Source organism: Dendrobates tinctorius, unplaced genomic scaffold (assembly GCF_039654945.1).
Source record: "Dendrobates tinctorius isolate UK_male_01 unplaced genomic scaffold, ASM3965494v1 ptg000012l, whole genome shotgun sequence".
Lineage (NCBI taxonomy): Eukaryota > Metazoa > Chordata > Amphibia > Anura > Dendrobatidae > Dendrobates > Dendrobates tinctorius.
Genome location: NW_027361680.1, coordinates 14,027,501 through 14,042,513, shown reverse-complemented (window position 1 = coordinate 14,042,513; position 15,013 = coordinate 14,027,501). Strand labels below are relative to the sequence as shown.

The window sequence follows — 15,013 nt, the reverse complement described above, 5'->3', positions numbered from 1 at the left end:
GTTGGGCAGGGACTGTAGGAGTAGATGATGTTGATGGAAAGTTGTATGGGGAAGGAGTTTGGTACGGGGCAGGTTGCTGGAAGTGGGGAGATGTCTGGTACTGGGGAGGTTGCTGGTACTGGGGAGGTTGCTGGTATGTAATAGGAGGGGGAGGATGGAAAGTGGCTGGAGGGGGTGCAGGTGGAGGAACTACTGGGGTGGGAGGAGGAGTTTGGGAGGTACCGTGCTGGAGAGCACCGTGGCATGAATGCATTACATGCATCTGCTGGGTAGGAGAGAGCGTTTCCATGCGCTCCACAACAGACCTGAAAAAGGTGTGGTTTGGCGAAGATCTTGCTTCTGAATGCATGGCTTGCAGAAGTGTCTTCACCTCCAGAATGCTGGAGTTGATCTGCTGAAAGCCTGCGGAGATTTGCTCTGACAAGACTTTTAGACAGTTCTGGAAAGATGCATTCAGATGCAAGAACTCTGGCGCATAAGTCTTTTCCTGACCCCTCTGCCGCTGCCGCCCAGTACCCGCAGGTGTACTAGAGGTGGCAGGGGCAGAAGAGTGGGGTAAAGGGAAAGCGATCTCCTCGCCAGCAGCTTCATGTAATGTAGGCGGCCACGAAACTCCTGTGCTGGTGGATGGGACAGATGGGTCGAATGTGTGGGAAGGCTGGGAAGGTGCAGATGTACCGGGGCGGTCGAAGTGTCCCTCGGTGCCGGTCTCCTCAGGGATCGCCTCAGAAAGGTCCAATCGTGCAGGCTCCCGAGTGCTGCTCACCGTGCTGTGGAATAAAGAGGAAAAAAAACAATTAAAATAGTGACATGGCATGGCCCTGGCTGAAAAAAATTGTTACATCTAAACATTTTTTTCACATGTGGTGTGTAATATTTACCTTCTGGTGACCATTGTATCCCGGAGGAATGACAGGGCTCTTGCGTAATTGTACTTGCTCCTGCGTCCTCCAGATCCACTCGGGGCCCGCATCTCTTTATTGAACTCCTTCTTGAAACGATCCCTCACAGACCGCCACCGCTTCACAATTCTGTCCCCTGAAACGAGAAAGGACAAAGTGGTTAGTATACAACATCAGTGTTTCCCAAACTCCAGTCCTCATGGTCCCCAGGGGTCATGTTTTCAGGATTTCCATAGTAAATAGAAATCCTGAACACATGATCCGTGGGGACCACGAGGACTGGAGTTCGGGAAACACTGGTTTACATCAAGCAACCGGTACTGTATATACTTACGCTCTTTAATCTGGGCCCGAGCATCGAGGTCCTCCCAGCGGGCCACAAGGAGCGAACAGATTTCCTCCCAGAGTCGTCGGGTAACTATCAGGTCAGCATGGCGGCGGTCAGCCATATTCCATAGCGGCTCCCTTTCTCTGACGAGATCGATGAGTTGGTCAACATCAATTCCTCCATCCTCACCGTCTGAGTCGGGAGCACGCTGTGAAGGCTGTTAAAGTAAAATAGAAAAATAGCAAAATTAGTCACCACACTTAAGACATGAAATAAAAAGTGTACCAAAATGTCACTTAAATATTATACTTACACGCTGGTGACCGCCGCGTTGCTGTCGCCGACGACCCTGGGAGGCACTGCGAGGACCTCTTGGCCGAGCACCAGATTGGGAAGACTAGAGAAGAAAAGAAAAAAATTTATGTGTTTGGATGTTGGCATTTGTTTGCTGTGTGTGGTCTGCAGAACATTGTTTTCTATGTGTTGTGTGTAGTGTGATGTTGTGTTTCTGCGTTTGATGCAAAAAACTTACCAATTGTGAGCCCACTCAGGGTGTCTGTCCACCCCTTCCTTCTTCTTCTGAGAGCTCCTCTTCAGCTTGTGATTCCTGTTTTGAAATAAAAGGCAATGAATAGACATATTACAGAGATGATGGATTTTGGAAATAAAAACTTACCGTCAAACGCTGACGATGCGAGGGAGGGCTCCCAGAAGAAGATGTGCTGTCTTCCTGCTGGCCAGACTCCATGGCTGTGGGTGGTGCTGTTGCTGCTGCCAGTGCTGCCACTGCTGCTGCTGCATCTCTTGGGCGGCTGTTGAATAAAGAGAAACAAAGGGCCAATGAATATCTTGATATTCCATGGCCCTAGTTTTGAGGAACGGGGGATTTGATAATTACCGTCTCTCATCTGCTGCTGGACTCCCCTCCCGTTGTTCAGCATGTTCCCTTTGCTGCTCCATTTGGGGTGGTGGTGGTGCTGATGGTGCTGCAGTGGTCTCCTGCGCCTGGTTGCTGTCTTGGGTGGCATGTTGGGTGTGGCTGAGGGTCCCACTGTCATGCTTTTATATATGTGTCTGGTGGGCAGAGCTACTGAGCATGCTCAGACCCAAAAAACTGGATCCGGCGCATTGCGGCGCTCATAGGCTTTCATTGTGTGAAAAAGCCGGACATGCCGGATCCGGCGTGTCCGGCTTTTTCGCCGGAGACAAAAAACGTTACAGTAGCCGTTTTTTCCAGACGCCGGATTGCGACACATTGCCGGATCCGGCAAAAACCGGATGAAACGCATGGCCATCCGGCCCGATCCGGCGCAAATGCAAGTAAATGGGGGGGGAAACCGGATCCGGCATTGCATTTCGCCGGATCCGGTTTTTGTCAAAAGTGTCGGATCGCGCCTGACGGCGAAAACATGATGTGTGAAAGAGGCCTAAGACTGTCTTCTCATCATGTACTTGCAATCTGTTTTTTTTTTCTGTGATTTCCAAAACCACTGTAAAAGGTGGTGATTTTACTGCTGTTTTGGAAAGTCGTGGCAAAAAATGCATTATGTGAACATAATTATAAGAGCTTGTTCACACTTGGTGTTTTTGATATGAAAAAAAAAGTATTTTACAGTAACAGGCGAATAAATGAGAATACAAAAATCTCATTCACATTGTGCCTTTTGTTCCTTGTGGTTTCTGAACAATTTGCATTTTCCATGCAGAAAAAAAACGCACAACATAGAAAGGTGTGAGCAAAAGTCCAGCTTCGCGCTACGGACTGTATGTCAGGTTGACTTTTGCCAGCCACAAGATGGCCGCTGCAGTACGCAGGTATGACCCCACTGTGTTGCCACCATACTGCGGTTGGCGAGTAACTCTTTCACTGCTGACTGCTCTCGCCACTGGTAGTGGAGTCGCGGTCGCTCTTAGGCGGGGATACAGTTAAAATGAGCCGCCAACCACCGCTCTCCCACGCCGAATAGGCGGCCGCTGCTGTGTGCTCGGCTGCTATTGGATCGAGGAGGAAGCAGTGGTTTCCGGGTAGGAGGCAGGGAGCGATCAGGTACACGTCCGGGAGCGGTGACTGTGTCGGTGGTGTCCTGGGAGCCTTCGCCAGCTCCTTCATGACAAGCGGTCCGTGCGGTAGCAGAGGTCGGAGTAGTGGTTAGGTGCCCCCTGCCAGTGCCCCGGAGAGCCGCTGACGGTCCCGCTGGCTGGGTCACGGACAGCCATCCCTGCTTACAGCTGCAGGATCATGGGCTCAGAGAGCAGCTCCATGAGGGGATTCACTCTGCAGGAGCCGCCGTGGACCCATCCGTCCGGGCTCACTATCCACCCCGCGCTGCTGCCGGAGGGGCGTGCGGCCTCCGTGTTCGTGTACCAGCCGGACAACCAGGACAAGGTGGACAAGGCGGCGAAGGTGAGAAGTGGACCCCTGAGTGAGTCTGTCGTGGCGCGTGGTGGGACTCTGGAGGGAGCCGGGGACTATGCAAAGATGTGCAGACCCTGGAGGGAGCGTGGGGGACCCTGGAGGGAGCGTGGGGGACCCTGGAGGGAGCGTGGGGGACCCTGGAGGGAGCGTGGGGGACCCTGGAGGGAGCGTGGGGGACCCTGGAGGGAGCATGGTGGGACCCTGGAGGGATGTACGGATCATGGAGAGATTTGAGGAGCCTGGAGGTAGCATGGTGGGACCCTAAAGAGAGGCAGTGCGCCTGGAAGGAGCGTGGGGGACCCTGGAGGGAGCATGGTGGGACCCTGAAGGGATGTACGGATCATGGAGAGATTTGAGGAGCCTGGAGGTAGCATGGTGGGACCCTAAAGAGAGGCAGTGCGCCTGGAAGGAGCGTGGGGGACTCTGGAGGGAGGTAGTGTACAACCCCTTTTCTGCACATATCTGGGGGGACTAGTAATGTCTCACCCTGTAGTTCTCAGCTAGACAATGGCCCCAATTCATCATTTGGGGGTTTTTTTTGCAAGTCACTTCTTTTTAGTCTTATGTTGCCATGTTTTTACACCAGATTCTTCAAAATAGCGTTCAACATGAAGTTTGTGCAAAGTCATAAGTAATGTTCATTTTTCATCTCTGACCTGTTTTGCGACTTTTTTTGCTAAAAAAGTGATGTCTTGCAAAACGGGTCATTTTACCCGAAATTTATAGGATCACTCCGGGGGGCAATGGGGAACATTGGTGCACAAATTTAGCATCTTTTTAAAAGCCACAATTGATCAGATGTTTTTAGCTGGAAACCCCAAACCCTATATACAATGGCGATCACAAATAAAATGGACTTTAAGGCTACGTTTCCACCATAAGGCACTGTTAGGGTTTTTTATGTTGCAGATCTTCTGCCCCTATTAAAGGGGTTGATTGGTCTTAGGGTACAAATCTACAGTTACTCTATGTAACGGGGAGTACTCACTCGGCTGGTCGTTGAGGAATGTACCGGGACATTCAGTGTTAAAAAGTCCATTTGGTTTTAGAACCCAGCATACACCACTTTCGAGGAACTTCCTAACGTGCAGCCCTCGTGTACATACTATGGATTACTGTCCGTTGACTGTCAACCTAGCAACACTTCTCACTGACCTGGGTCAGTATCACTCACGGTCGCCAAGCCGTCCTCTCTGGAGGTATATCACAGGCCTCCTCGCTCTGGCTCAGACTCGCCACCACTGCCGTCCCTGCCAAACACAGGCTCCATTTTGTGTGTTGAAGCACACCCACTGGGAGTCACCTGGAAGCCTGCCCAACATTTAATCAACCCTCACCAGTAGATCTGCTGAACCAAACCAGCTCAGGCTTCCATAACTGAAGCCACCCACCTATGTGATACATACCGCCCATTAATCACATGACCAGTCACCCTACCACACCTATGTGACTGCAGACTTGTGAATCCTCGCATTGCCCACACTGCTCACTGTAGGGATTATCTGGTGTTGAGAGTAGGCGGTTATCTGACCACAGGTATGCGCTTTGTACGTTCCTGGAAACATTCTGACTAGACGTGACCGGCCTTGCTCTATACAATTGTATTGAGTGAGGCTTCGTCCATGTAATCGGCATGCGACTGTATGTTTGCAAATCACATACTTGCAATCGTGCCCACCACTCATTGTGCCGGAGAATCCCCGCAGTGTGTTCACTTTGAAGACTCACAAGTCTGGAGTCACATAGAGCGACTGCAAACTTTTAACCTAAGGCCGAACAACCCCTTTATGTAAATTGGGTTGCATGAGTTTTTATCACATTTTTGACAGTTCATTTTTTTGTCTAGTGTTTCATGCTTTAATCTACACAGTAACAGTAAGTGATATTGGAAGAGTTATCCAGAGGCTGAGACATTGCGGGGAGTACTGTGTATTTTTTATACCGTGGCATATCAAGTTTTGACGCAGAGTGATCAGAAATTTGTTGCAGATTTTCCTATTTGGAAAAAAGACCTCCACAATCAAATCCATGCAGATTATATGGATTAGCTGCACAGTCAAAACAAATATGCAGGTGCAGATACTTCTTTAAAATAAGTACTTCCATTGGCATCTATTTTTTTCCACTGAAGGGAAATTTACATTATCGTAAAACTCTAAATTTACTTTTAGGTGTTGCCAATCGCCTTGTTGAATTTGCTGTCACTGTCCTATTATTCTTGACAGGCCCCGCAAGGAGATTGGTAACTCCCAGTTGGCGTTCTGTTCTTGTGTATCCAGGGGAAAAAAAAATAAGAAATGGCAAAAGCTAAGCCCAAATTATCTCCTGAAGGATATGAGCTCTGTACATACATGGCTGCAGACAGGCTCTTATTCATGCTGGTTTGGGCATGGGAAATGTAATAGCAGGTTCCCTTTAAAGACTGATATTCGGGCAGGAGACATTGTATGTTCTGGCCGACGTTCCTGTTATGTCTACGGCCCAGTTGGAGGCGATGTCCAAAGCATGCATAAATATATATATTTTTTCAGAATTAATGGCTTTAAAATAATCAACAGAGGCATACTCATCTTTCGGCAACCCCGCGGATTCGGCGCAGGTGGCTCTGGAGGTACAATGGCTCCAATTGAAATGTCCTCTCTCCTCTAAACTTACTGAAATTGCTGCAGCCTGCGATGTCATCGTACATTTGGTGACGCGCTCTTTTACTTGTTCTGGTAATTTTTAAACAGGGCAGAGGATGTTTTCATTGGTGGCGCAGACATTTGGGGTGAGTGTGCCTCTGTTTTTATTTCAAAACCATCAATGTGTACAAAAATGTATTCAAGTGTTGGACAGGCCTGTGTTGTATGTTTCCTTCACAAGCCATTAAAGACTGTGTGGAGCAGGCTCATTATCGGAGCCTGGTATATACACAACAGTGCCGGCTGTGGTTACACAGCCAGCATCTGTCTCTAGTAGTGATGAGCTAATGTGCTCGGATGACGTGTTATCCCAGCATCTTAGACATGCTCAGATGATATGTTCGACTCCCTGTGGCAGCATGTCTTGCAGCTTTAGACAGCCGTTACACATGTGTTGCTGAAGGGGTAAACTGGGCCGGAACAGAGTTCTGGTTGCCTTGAAAGGCTTCTTCTAAACAAGTCAGTCAGGAGTGTGTGGTGCGGTGGAGTTGGTTCTTTACTCACTGTTCCTTCTGAGTACTTTCTACTTCACTATCCATGGGATTGGGTCTGGCTGCAGCTTCAGACAAGACAGGAGATATTGAGTCCAGGTTAACAGGTTCAACCTTGCTGTGCAATTCTGTTACACATGGCTGCAGCATACAGAATAAGACAGTCCCCTTGTAGTGGTTTCCTAGCCTGTCAGTCTTTGTCTCCTTTCTGCCCGACTTTTCCCTAGCAGGCCCTAGGGACCCTCCTCCTAACATTACAGCTTCACTGAGGAACACCATCTTTTCCTTTCTCTGGAACTCGGCTGACATCTTCCTCACAGAGGAGACAGGGGTATGGCTCACAACACCCCTTCCGAACCTCAAGTCCAAGACAGTCCTAGGGTCCAGACAAACCTCAGGTCAACTTTCCACACAGCATGAGGACACATTCTAACTGCACCCGTTCAGCTTTGCTGCATCTGCCTCTTCTTGCTCCTGCTAACACTGTCTTGTCCAGCTTTTACGCTTCACTGCACTGGCTCTTTGAACTTACACTTGATGGAGTCCTGGACTCTGATGACTGACCCCCTGTCACCTGGAAAACATTTTTATATAAACCCTGGTCCCAATGTAGTGCAAACTGTATCCCTATGCATTCTATGGTTTTCCCTAGTGGACAGACTTCCCGCATTCTAAGGGACGGCCTTAGGCATAGCCTGTAGGAGAACCGAACACACAACACCTGCCATAGGGATAAAACATAACTTTACTTTCATCACACACATATATACATTAACCCCTTAATGCCATTGGACGCAATAGTACGTGAGCCCGCTTCAAAGCTGGGACATGTCAGCTGTTTTCAACAGCTGACATGTGCCCGCAATAAAAGCAAAGAAAAAAAAAGAAAAAATGATTCACCGCACTCAATACGTTGATTGTATGCAAAAATTCATGTATTTATTAAATGTGTCCAATCCAAACAGAGAGGATGTGCCCAAGCAGGATTTAACAAAAGCAAAAAAAAGTGTTTGCTTTTGTTAAATCCTGCTTGGGCACATCCTTTCTGTTTGGGTTGGACATATTTAATAAATACATGAATTTTTGCAAACAATCAACGTATTGAGTGCCGTGAATCATTTTTTCTTTGCTTAGACAAACCCATAGTGGTTTAATTCACCTGCACCTACTTCAATTAGTAAGACCTGAGTGCGCATCATCCTTGTATGTATATGTGCCCGCAATAGGCACAGGTGGAATGGCGATCCACCCGCGCATATTAACTAGTTAAATCCCGCTGTGAAACACTGAAAGCGGGATTTAACCAGCGCTTCCGGCCGCCGTGCCGGAAATAGACGCATCGCCGACCCCCGCCACGTGATCAGGGGTCAGCAATGCATTGCCATAACAACCTGAGGTCTCCTAGAGACCTCTGTGGTTGTTGATGAGGCATTGCTATGAGCACCACCCGATTTTCGGCGCTCATAGCAATGCTGTAATTCTGCTACATATAGGCGATCTGCTCATCGCCTATATGTAGCAGAGCCGATCGAGTTGTGGATGCTTCTAGCTTACCATGGAGGCTATTGAAGCATGCCAAAATTTAAAAAAAAAAAAAAAAAAAAAAGTTTTAAAAAATATGAAAAAAATAAGTTTAAATGACCCCCCTTTTGCCACATTCAAAATAAAAAAAAAAAAAAAACACATATTGGGTATCGCCGCGTTCAGAATCGCCCAATCTGTCAATAAAATAAAAGGATTATCCTGATTGCTAAACGGTGTATCGGGGAAAGGAAATCGAAACGCCAGAATTACGGTTTCTTGGTTGCCGCGACGTTGCATTAACATGCAATAACAGGCGATCAAAAGATCGTATCTGCACATAAATGGTATCCTTAAAAACGTCAGCTCAGTGCGCAAAAAATAAGCCCTCACCCAACCTGAGATCACGAGAAATGGAGACGCTATGGGTCTCGGAAAATGGCGCACATTTTTTTAAAAAATTTTTTTTTAGTAAACTTTGGAATTTTTTTTCACCACTTGGATAAGAGAACCTAGACATGTTTGGTGTCTATGAACTCGTAATGACTTGCTTGGAGAATCAGAATGGCAGGTCAGTTTTAGCATTTAGTGAACCTAGCCCAAAAAAAGCCAAACAAAAAACAAGTGTGGGATTGAACTTTTTTTGCAATTTCACCGCACTTGGAATTTTTTTCCTGTTTTGGAGTACACTACATGATAAAACCAATGCTGTCGTTCAAAAGTACAACTCGCCCTGCAAAAAATAAGCCCTCACATGGCCACATTGACGGAAAAATAAAAAAGATATGGCTCTGGGAAGAAGGGGAGCGAAAAACGCAAAACCGTAAAAAGCTCTAGTCATTAAGGGGTTAATACTTAAAACTACAAACATCATAATAACCCCCTGGTTGCCACAATGTCTTCATCATCCCAGCCTCCCTCCTCAATTGCGGCTGTCTAAAAGCCGAAAAATATGCAGCCACAGGGACTCGAACAAATTATTTGAGCATGCGCGAGATACTTGGATAACACCCAAGCAAACTCGAATAAGACGATATCAGAACATGTTCACTCCTCACTAGTCTCTAGCATCAGTAGCCGGAGCTGAGCTTTCATCACTTCTTTTAATATTTGGACCTTGGGGAGCCAGTGGGTTGCCGACTGAAGGCTCCTTTTGAAGCTCAACTGCAGGCTGGTAACCGCAATTTCCCCAAGTACTGCAATACCACATTGTGGCAATATATCACATAAATGATCGAAGAATTGCAGGTTTAAGTCTCCCAATGGGGCTAAAGAAGAAAGGAGATTTAAAAAAAAAAAAAAAAAAAAAAAAAAAAAAAAAAAGTGCTTTAAATCACCCATTTTCCCCTTTTAAAAATAATGGAGGGAACAAACCCCAAAAATATCTTTGTATCCAAAAAAAAAGGTCTGATCTATCAAAATATAAAAATATTTAAACCATATGCTTATCGGCAAAAAGAGAAAAAAAAAAAAATATCGTTATAATCGTACGGTCGTGGAGACTTATAGTAACAGGTTATTTTTACCACAAAACATGAAAACAAAAAATTCCGCATGTCTCTTGGAACAAAGGGAGAAACCAACTGCCCCCCCCCAAAGGGAGAAAAAAATCATTCTAAGGCTGTGTGCACACGCTGCGGATTCCGCTGCGTTTCCGCAGCGGTTTTGGCCGCTGCGGACACGCAGCAGTTTTAGCTGCGGTGTACAGTACCATTCATTTGAATGGAAAAAAAAAAACGCTGTGCCGACGCTGCGGAAAAAACCGCGCGGATTTGCTGCGGTTTTGAATCCGCAGAAAGAATTGCATGTCAATTCTTTCTGCGGAAACCGCTGCGGGTTCCTATCTCCACCATTGTGGAGATAGTGAATCCGCAGGACCAAACCGCAGGCAAAACCGCAGATAATCCGCAGGTCTTTGGACCTGCGGATTATCTGCGGTTTTTGCAAAATCCGTGCGGATTAATCCGCAGCGGAATCCGCAGCGTGTGCACACAGCCTTAAAGGGAATTTTGCAGTAAAATAACCCCCCTCCCACCCCCAAAACCCACATACAGTGACTAGAATAAGTATTTGATACATAGCCAATTTTGAAAGTTTTCCACATACAAGGAATTGAGATGTCAGTAATTCTTATCGTAGGTACACAACTGTCAGAAACATAATCTAAAATAAAAAACAAACAGAATCACATTGTATGATTTTTAAATAATTAAATTGCGTGAAATAAGTATTTGATCACCTACCAACCAGCAAGAATTCTGGCTTTCTCAGACCTGTTACCGTTTCTTTAAGTCCTTCACAACATGCACCGTACTATTACCGTATATACTCGAATATAAGTCGAGATTTTCAGCCCAAAAAATTGGGCTGAAAGTCCCCCTCTCGTCTTATATTCGAGTCATATACAAAGGGGGTGGGAGGGGGAGCGGGGGTGTCAGGTCATACTTACCCGTCCCGACGCTGTGTCTAGGGTTATCTTACTGCAAGATTTCCTTTTAGAATTAAGGTTTTTTTTTTTTTCCATTTTTTTGTAGGGGGGGGGGGGATTGGTTTCTCCCTTTATTCCAAACGCAATTGCGCTATTTTTTTTTTTTTTATGTTTTGTGGTAAAAATAACCTGTTACTAGGAGTCTCCATGGCCGTACGACGCTGGTTGGCCACCCCTTCAGTATGGTCAATTATCAGGATTTTGGGGCTGTCCGTAACCGGGGTATCCTCTGGGGTTCCCAGTATTTAGATTACGATTGGAAGAGGGAACTTGAGGGTAGCATCTATCAGCGGGAGTGTGACAGTCTCTATGAAAGTGACCAAATCGTCTGCAGCGCCTGCATTAGCAGGGAGGGGCTGAGGAGCAGGGTTCCCACTAGCTGAAGTCTGAGGGGGGGGGCGAGAGTTTGCTGTGTGCTCCAATGATACTCAATGATACTGATAAGAGACTGGCTGTGTGCTCGCAGCTGCGGTGGGGGCGAAGGGGGATATGGTGTGAGCTAAGATGGGAGGGGATACTGAAGTAGCTGCTAGCTTGCTTTTTTTTTTTTTTTTTTCTTCTCTCTCTCTCTCTCTCTCTCTCTCTCTCTCTCGGTTAAAGTCTTATGAAAACTTTCTTTTTTCCTCTGGATCGGGTGAACGGGGATTAAGGCTGGCTGCGGATAATAGGTGCCGTTAGCAGAGGTGGGGGCTGCAACTCTCGGTCGTCTTGTGCCACAATTATAACAGACCTCTCTCCACTGAGGATCAGTAACTACACATACAGCACAGATCTACCCGACAGGATCATAGGGTGGGGGCATACTGAGTTTTGGTAGTCCAGGATACACCGGTGCCTTAGGGTTAAGGGTCACAGAGCTTAGTCGGGAGGAGGCTTGATTTCCTGGGGAGGGACCTTATCATCTAGCAGGGAAACTTCTTGTTTCAAATCATCACTTTTAACTATTTGCCTGACACATTGTCTGGAATCAATCACATTCTCATACCACAGTCACTTGCTTCAACCACAATACATCCAGTCCATGTCATAATAGACAATTTTTCCCTAGATAGCGTAGAAAGTAGTATAATGGCATATTCAGAGTTTTACACCCCTGCCTCCCTTATCTTATACAAATGGGAACAGTCTGGTTTCATGACAGCCCATGCCAATTACAAAAATTTATCTTACAACAACAACAATTAAGAAACGAAACCTTACAGAGAAATGGAGAAGTGAAACTTAAGCTCTGATTTTAGTATTAACCCTTCACAACTCCACATATTGGGGTATCGGCGTACTCGGGAGAAATTGCACAACAAATTGTATGGAGCAATTTCTCCTGTTACCCTTATGAAAATGCAACATATGGAGCGAAAAAAGATTTATTTGGGAAAAGCTTGATTGATTTTTTTTTTTTTTTTTTTTTAATTTCCACGGCTCTTCACTATAAACTTCTGTGATGCACCTGTGGGTTCAAGGTGCTCAATACAAATCTAGATTAGTTTCATAAGGGGTCTAGTTTCCAAAATGGTGTCACTTGTAGGGGGTTTCCACTGTTGAGGTACATCAGGGGCTCTGCAAACATGACATGGCGTTCGCTAAATAATACATCAAATTGTGCATTCCAAAAGTCAAATGGCGCTCCTTCCCTTTCGAGCCCTGCCATGCACCCAAACAGTAGTATTCCCCCACATATGGGGTATAAGCGTACTCAAACAAAATATATGGTCCATTTTCTCCTGGCTGTTACCCTTGTGAAAGTAAAAAAAAAAAAAAATATGCCTAAAGGAAAATTTTTGTGACAGGAAAGTAAATGTTTATTTTTTCCTACCACATTCCAAAAATTCCAGTGAAGCACCTGATAGGTTAATAAACTTTTTGAATGTATTTTGGAGTGCCTTGAGGGTGCAGTTTTTAGAATGGTGTCACTTTTGGGTATTTTCTATCATAAAGACCCCTCAAAGTCACTTCAAATGTGATGTGGTCCCTAAAAAAAAAAAAATGGTGTTGCAAAAATGAGAAATCGCTGGTCAAGTTTTAAACCTTATAACTTCCTAACAAAAAAAAATTGTTTCCAAAATTGTGCTGATGTAAAGTAGACATGTGGGAAATGTTATTTATGAAATATTTTATGTGACATATCTCTGTTTTAAGGGCATAAAAATTTGAAAATTGGGAAGTTTTCAAAATTTGCCAAATTTCCAGTTTTTCACAAATAAATGCAAATCATATTAGAAATTTTACCACTAGCGTGAAGTACAATATGTCATGAGAAAACAATGTTAGAATCACCGGGATCCATGGAAGGGTTCCAGAGTTATTACCTCATAAAGGGACAGTGGTCAGAAATGAAAAAATTGGCCCAGTCACGAAGGCAAAAAAAAGGCTCTGGCGAGAAAGGGTTAATCTAGATAGTCACGCCACACAAAAACATTAATAAATAACGTTTCCATCATGTCGGCTTTACTTCAGCACCATTTGTAAAATGTTATTTTGTTAGCCTTTTAGGAGGTTTAAAAATGTAGCTGTAATTTTTCATTTTCTCAAAGAAAATTTACAAAATGTATATTTTTAAAGAACCTACTCAGGTTTGAAGTGATTTTGGGGGTGCTATATATCGGAAAACCTCCAAAAGTGATACCATTTTTAAAACGGCACCACCAACATATTGAAAATCTCTGCCAGGTAGTTTATTAACTTCTGAACAGGTCGCTCAAGCCGGCAGACTGAGGCCATTATTTGGCTGTGAGTAGCCATGGTAAACATCAGGACCACACAATCATGATCTCAGGGCGCCGATTGGCTTAAAGAAGAAGCCCCCAGACTCTGTTCACCATTTATATGAAGTAGTCACTATTGACAGCAGCATCTAAGGGGTTAAACACATATGGTCTGTGCCAACACTGATTGTGGCTGATGCATCAAGTTGGCATCTATAGTGTACAGCTGATGCCTGCTGGATTGTCACATGTATGGGGATGCTAGTCTCTTATAACGCAGGTCAGTAAAGAGATGTATTGGCGGTCATTAAGGGGGTTAAATATTTTTATATTTTGATCAGACTTTTTTGGATACAAAGATATTTTTGGGGGTTTGTTCCCTCCGTTATCTTCAAAAGGGGAAAATGGTTGATTTAAGCTCATATTTTTAAAAACTTTTTCTTTAGTCTCTTTAGGAGACTTGAACCTGCAATTCTTCAATCACTTATACGTATATTGCATATCGTATATTTTCCCTTTATGCCTGTATGGGCATTCCGGTCACCATGACATAGTCTATCTGTTGCTGCATTCGCGGTTGAGTCATATTTCCCATGCTTACAGATTTTTGTGGTCACATAAAGAAAGAACTCTTATTGGCCAACCCTGATATGTCAGCTGAATCACTGCAATAAATTACAGATAAAGCTTGTCTACTTTCTAGACATCAGTGAAGATCTATCAGCTGGTAGTTCTATAGCTGTATATCCTTCTCTAAAGTGAAAGCAATAAATTGAATTGTCTTTTTTTCCCCTCATCTTTTAAAGCATTTGAAAACCTTGCGTCACCCATGTCTTCTGCGATTTTTGTCTTTTACTATGGAGGAAGATGGGATCTACCTTGTGACGGAGAGAGTGCAGCCCCTGGAAATGCTGCTCCAAAAGCTTTCAGCCGATGAAATCTGTTCTGGAATATATGATATTCTGCAAGCTCTAGTTTTCCTACATGAAAGGGTAAACTTTTTTTTTTTTTTTTTTTCCAGAAATGCATCTATTTCAGTATTCCTAATTACAATTGAATGTTTAGTTATAAACCTATAAGTATAGTCCTTGGTAGCAAAATGCTCTAGTGGGCTATGATGAACACTTGCTCTGCATTTTAAGTGTTTTTGAAATTGGTGCTTAAAGTTGTCCAGGTTTGGCACGAAAATCTGCAGTTACTTGGTGCCAGAGATGAGATGGGGCAGTCACAAGACCACAACAAAGGGATTTACAGACTTTCGGCCACATTCCGACTAGACTTGCGCAACCTTGCTCAGTTGGCTTGTTTTGAGCAAGGCCGTGCACGCTTATTTGCAGTGTGGCCAGGACTATGCATATCGCATACTTGCAGTATGACCGCTCGCACTGGAAAATCCTGACAGGGCTCATTGTGCCATGTGAGGATTCAAAAGTCCATAATGTGACTGCAGACTTTTGTACCAAACCTGGACAACCCCTTTT

The 15,013-nt window shown here is 45.0% G+C and overlaps 1 protein-coding gene across 3 annotated transcripts in view; it reads left to right on the top strand.

The window, feature by feature from the left end:
• The first annotated feature begins 3,124 nt into the window (after window positions 1–3,124).
• SCYL3 (SCY1 like pseudokinase 3) overlaps window positions 3,125–15,013 on the top strand; it is a 268,034-nt gene continuing 256,145 nt past the window's right edge. Inside the window, exons 1-2 of one of the 3 annotated variants that reach the window (XM_073558008.1) lie at window positions 3,125–3,277; window positions 14,339–14,524. In XM_073558008.1, coding sequence (XP_073414109.1) covers window positions 14,390–14,524 — 135 coding nt within the window. In that variant the 5' untranslated portion in view covers window positions 3,125–3,277; window positions 14,339–14,389. Of the gene's footprint in view, window positions 3,635–14,338; window positions 14,525–15,013 lie in introns of all 3 variants that reach the window. The other 2 variants (XM_073558007.1, XM_073558006.1) reach the window with 2 other exon arrangements.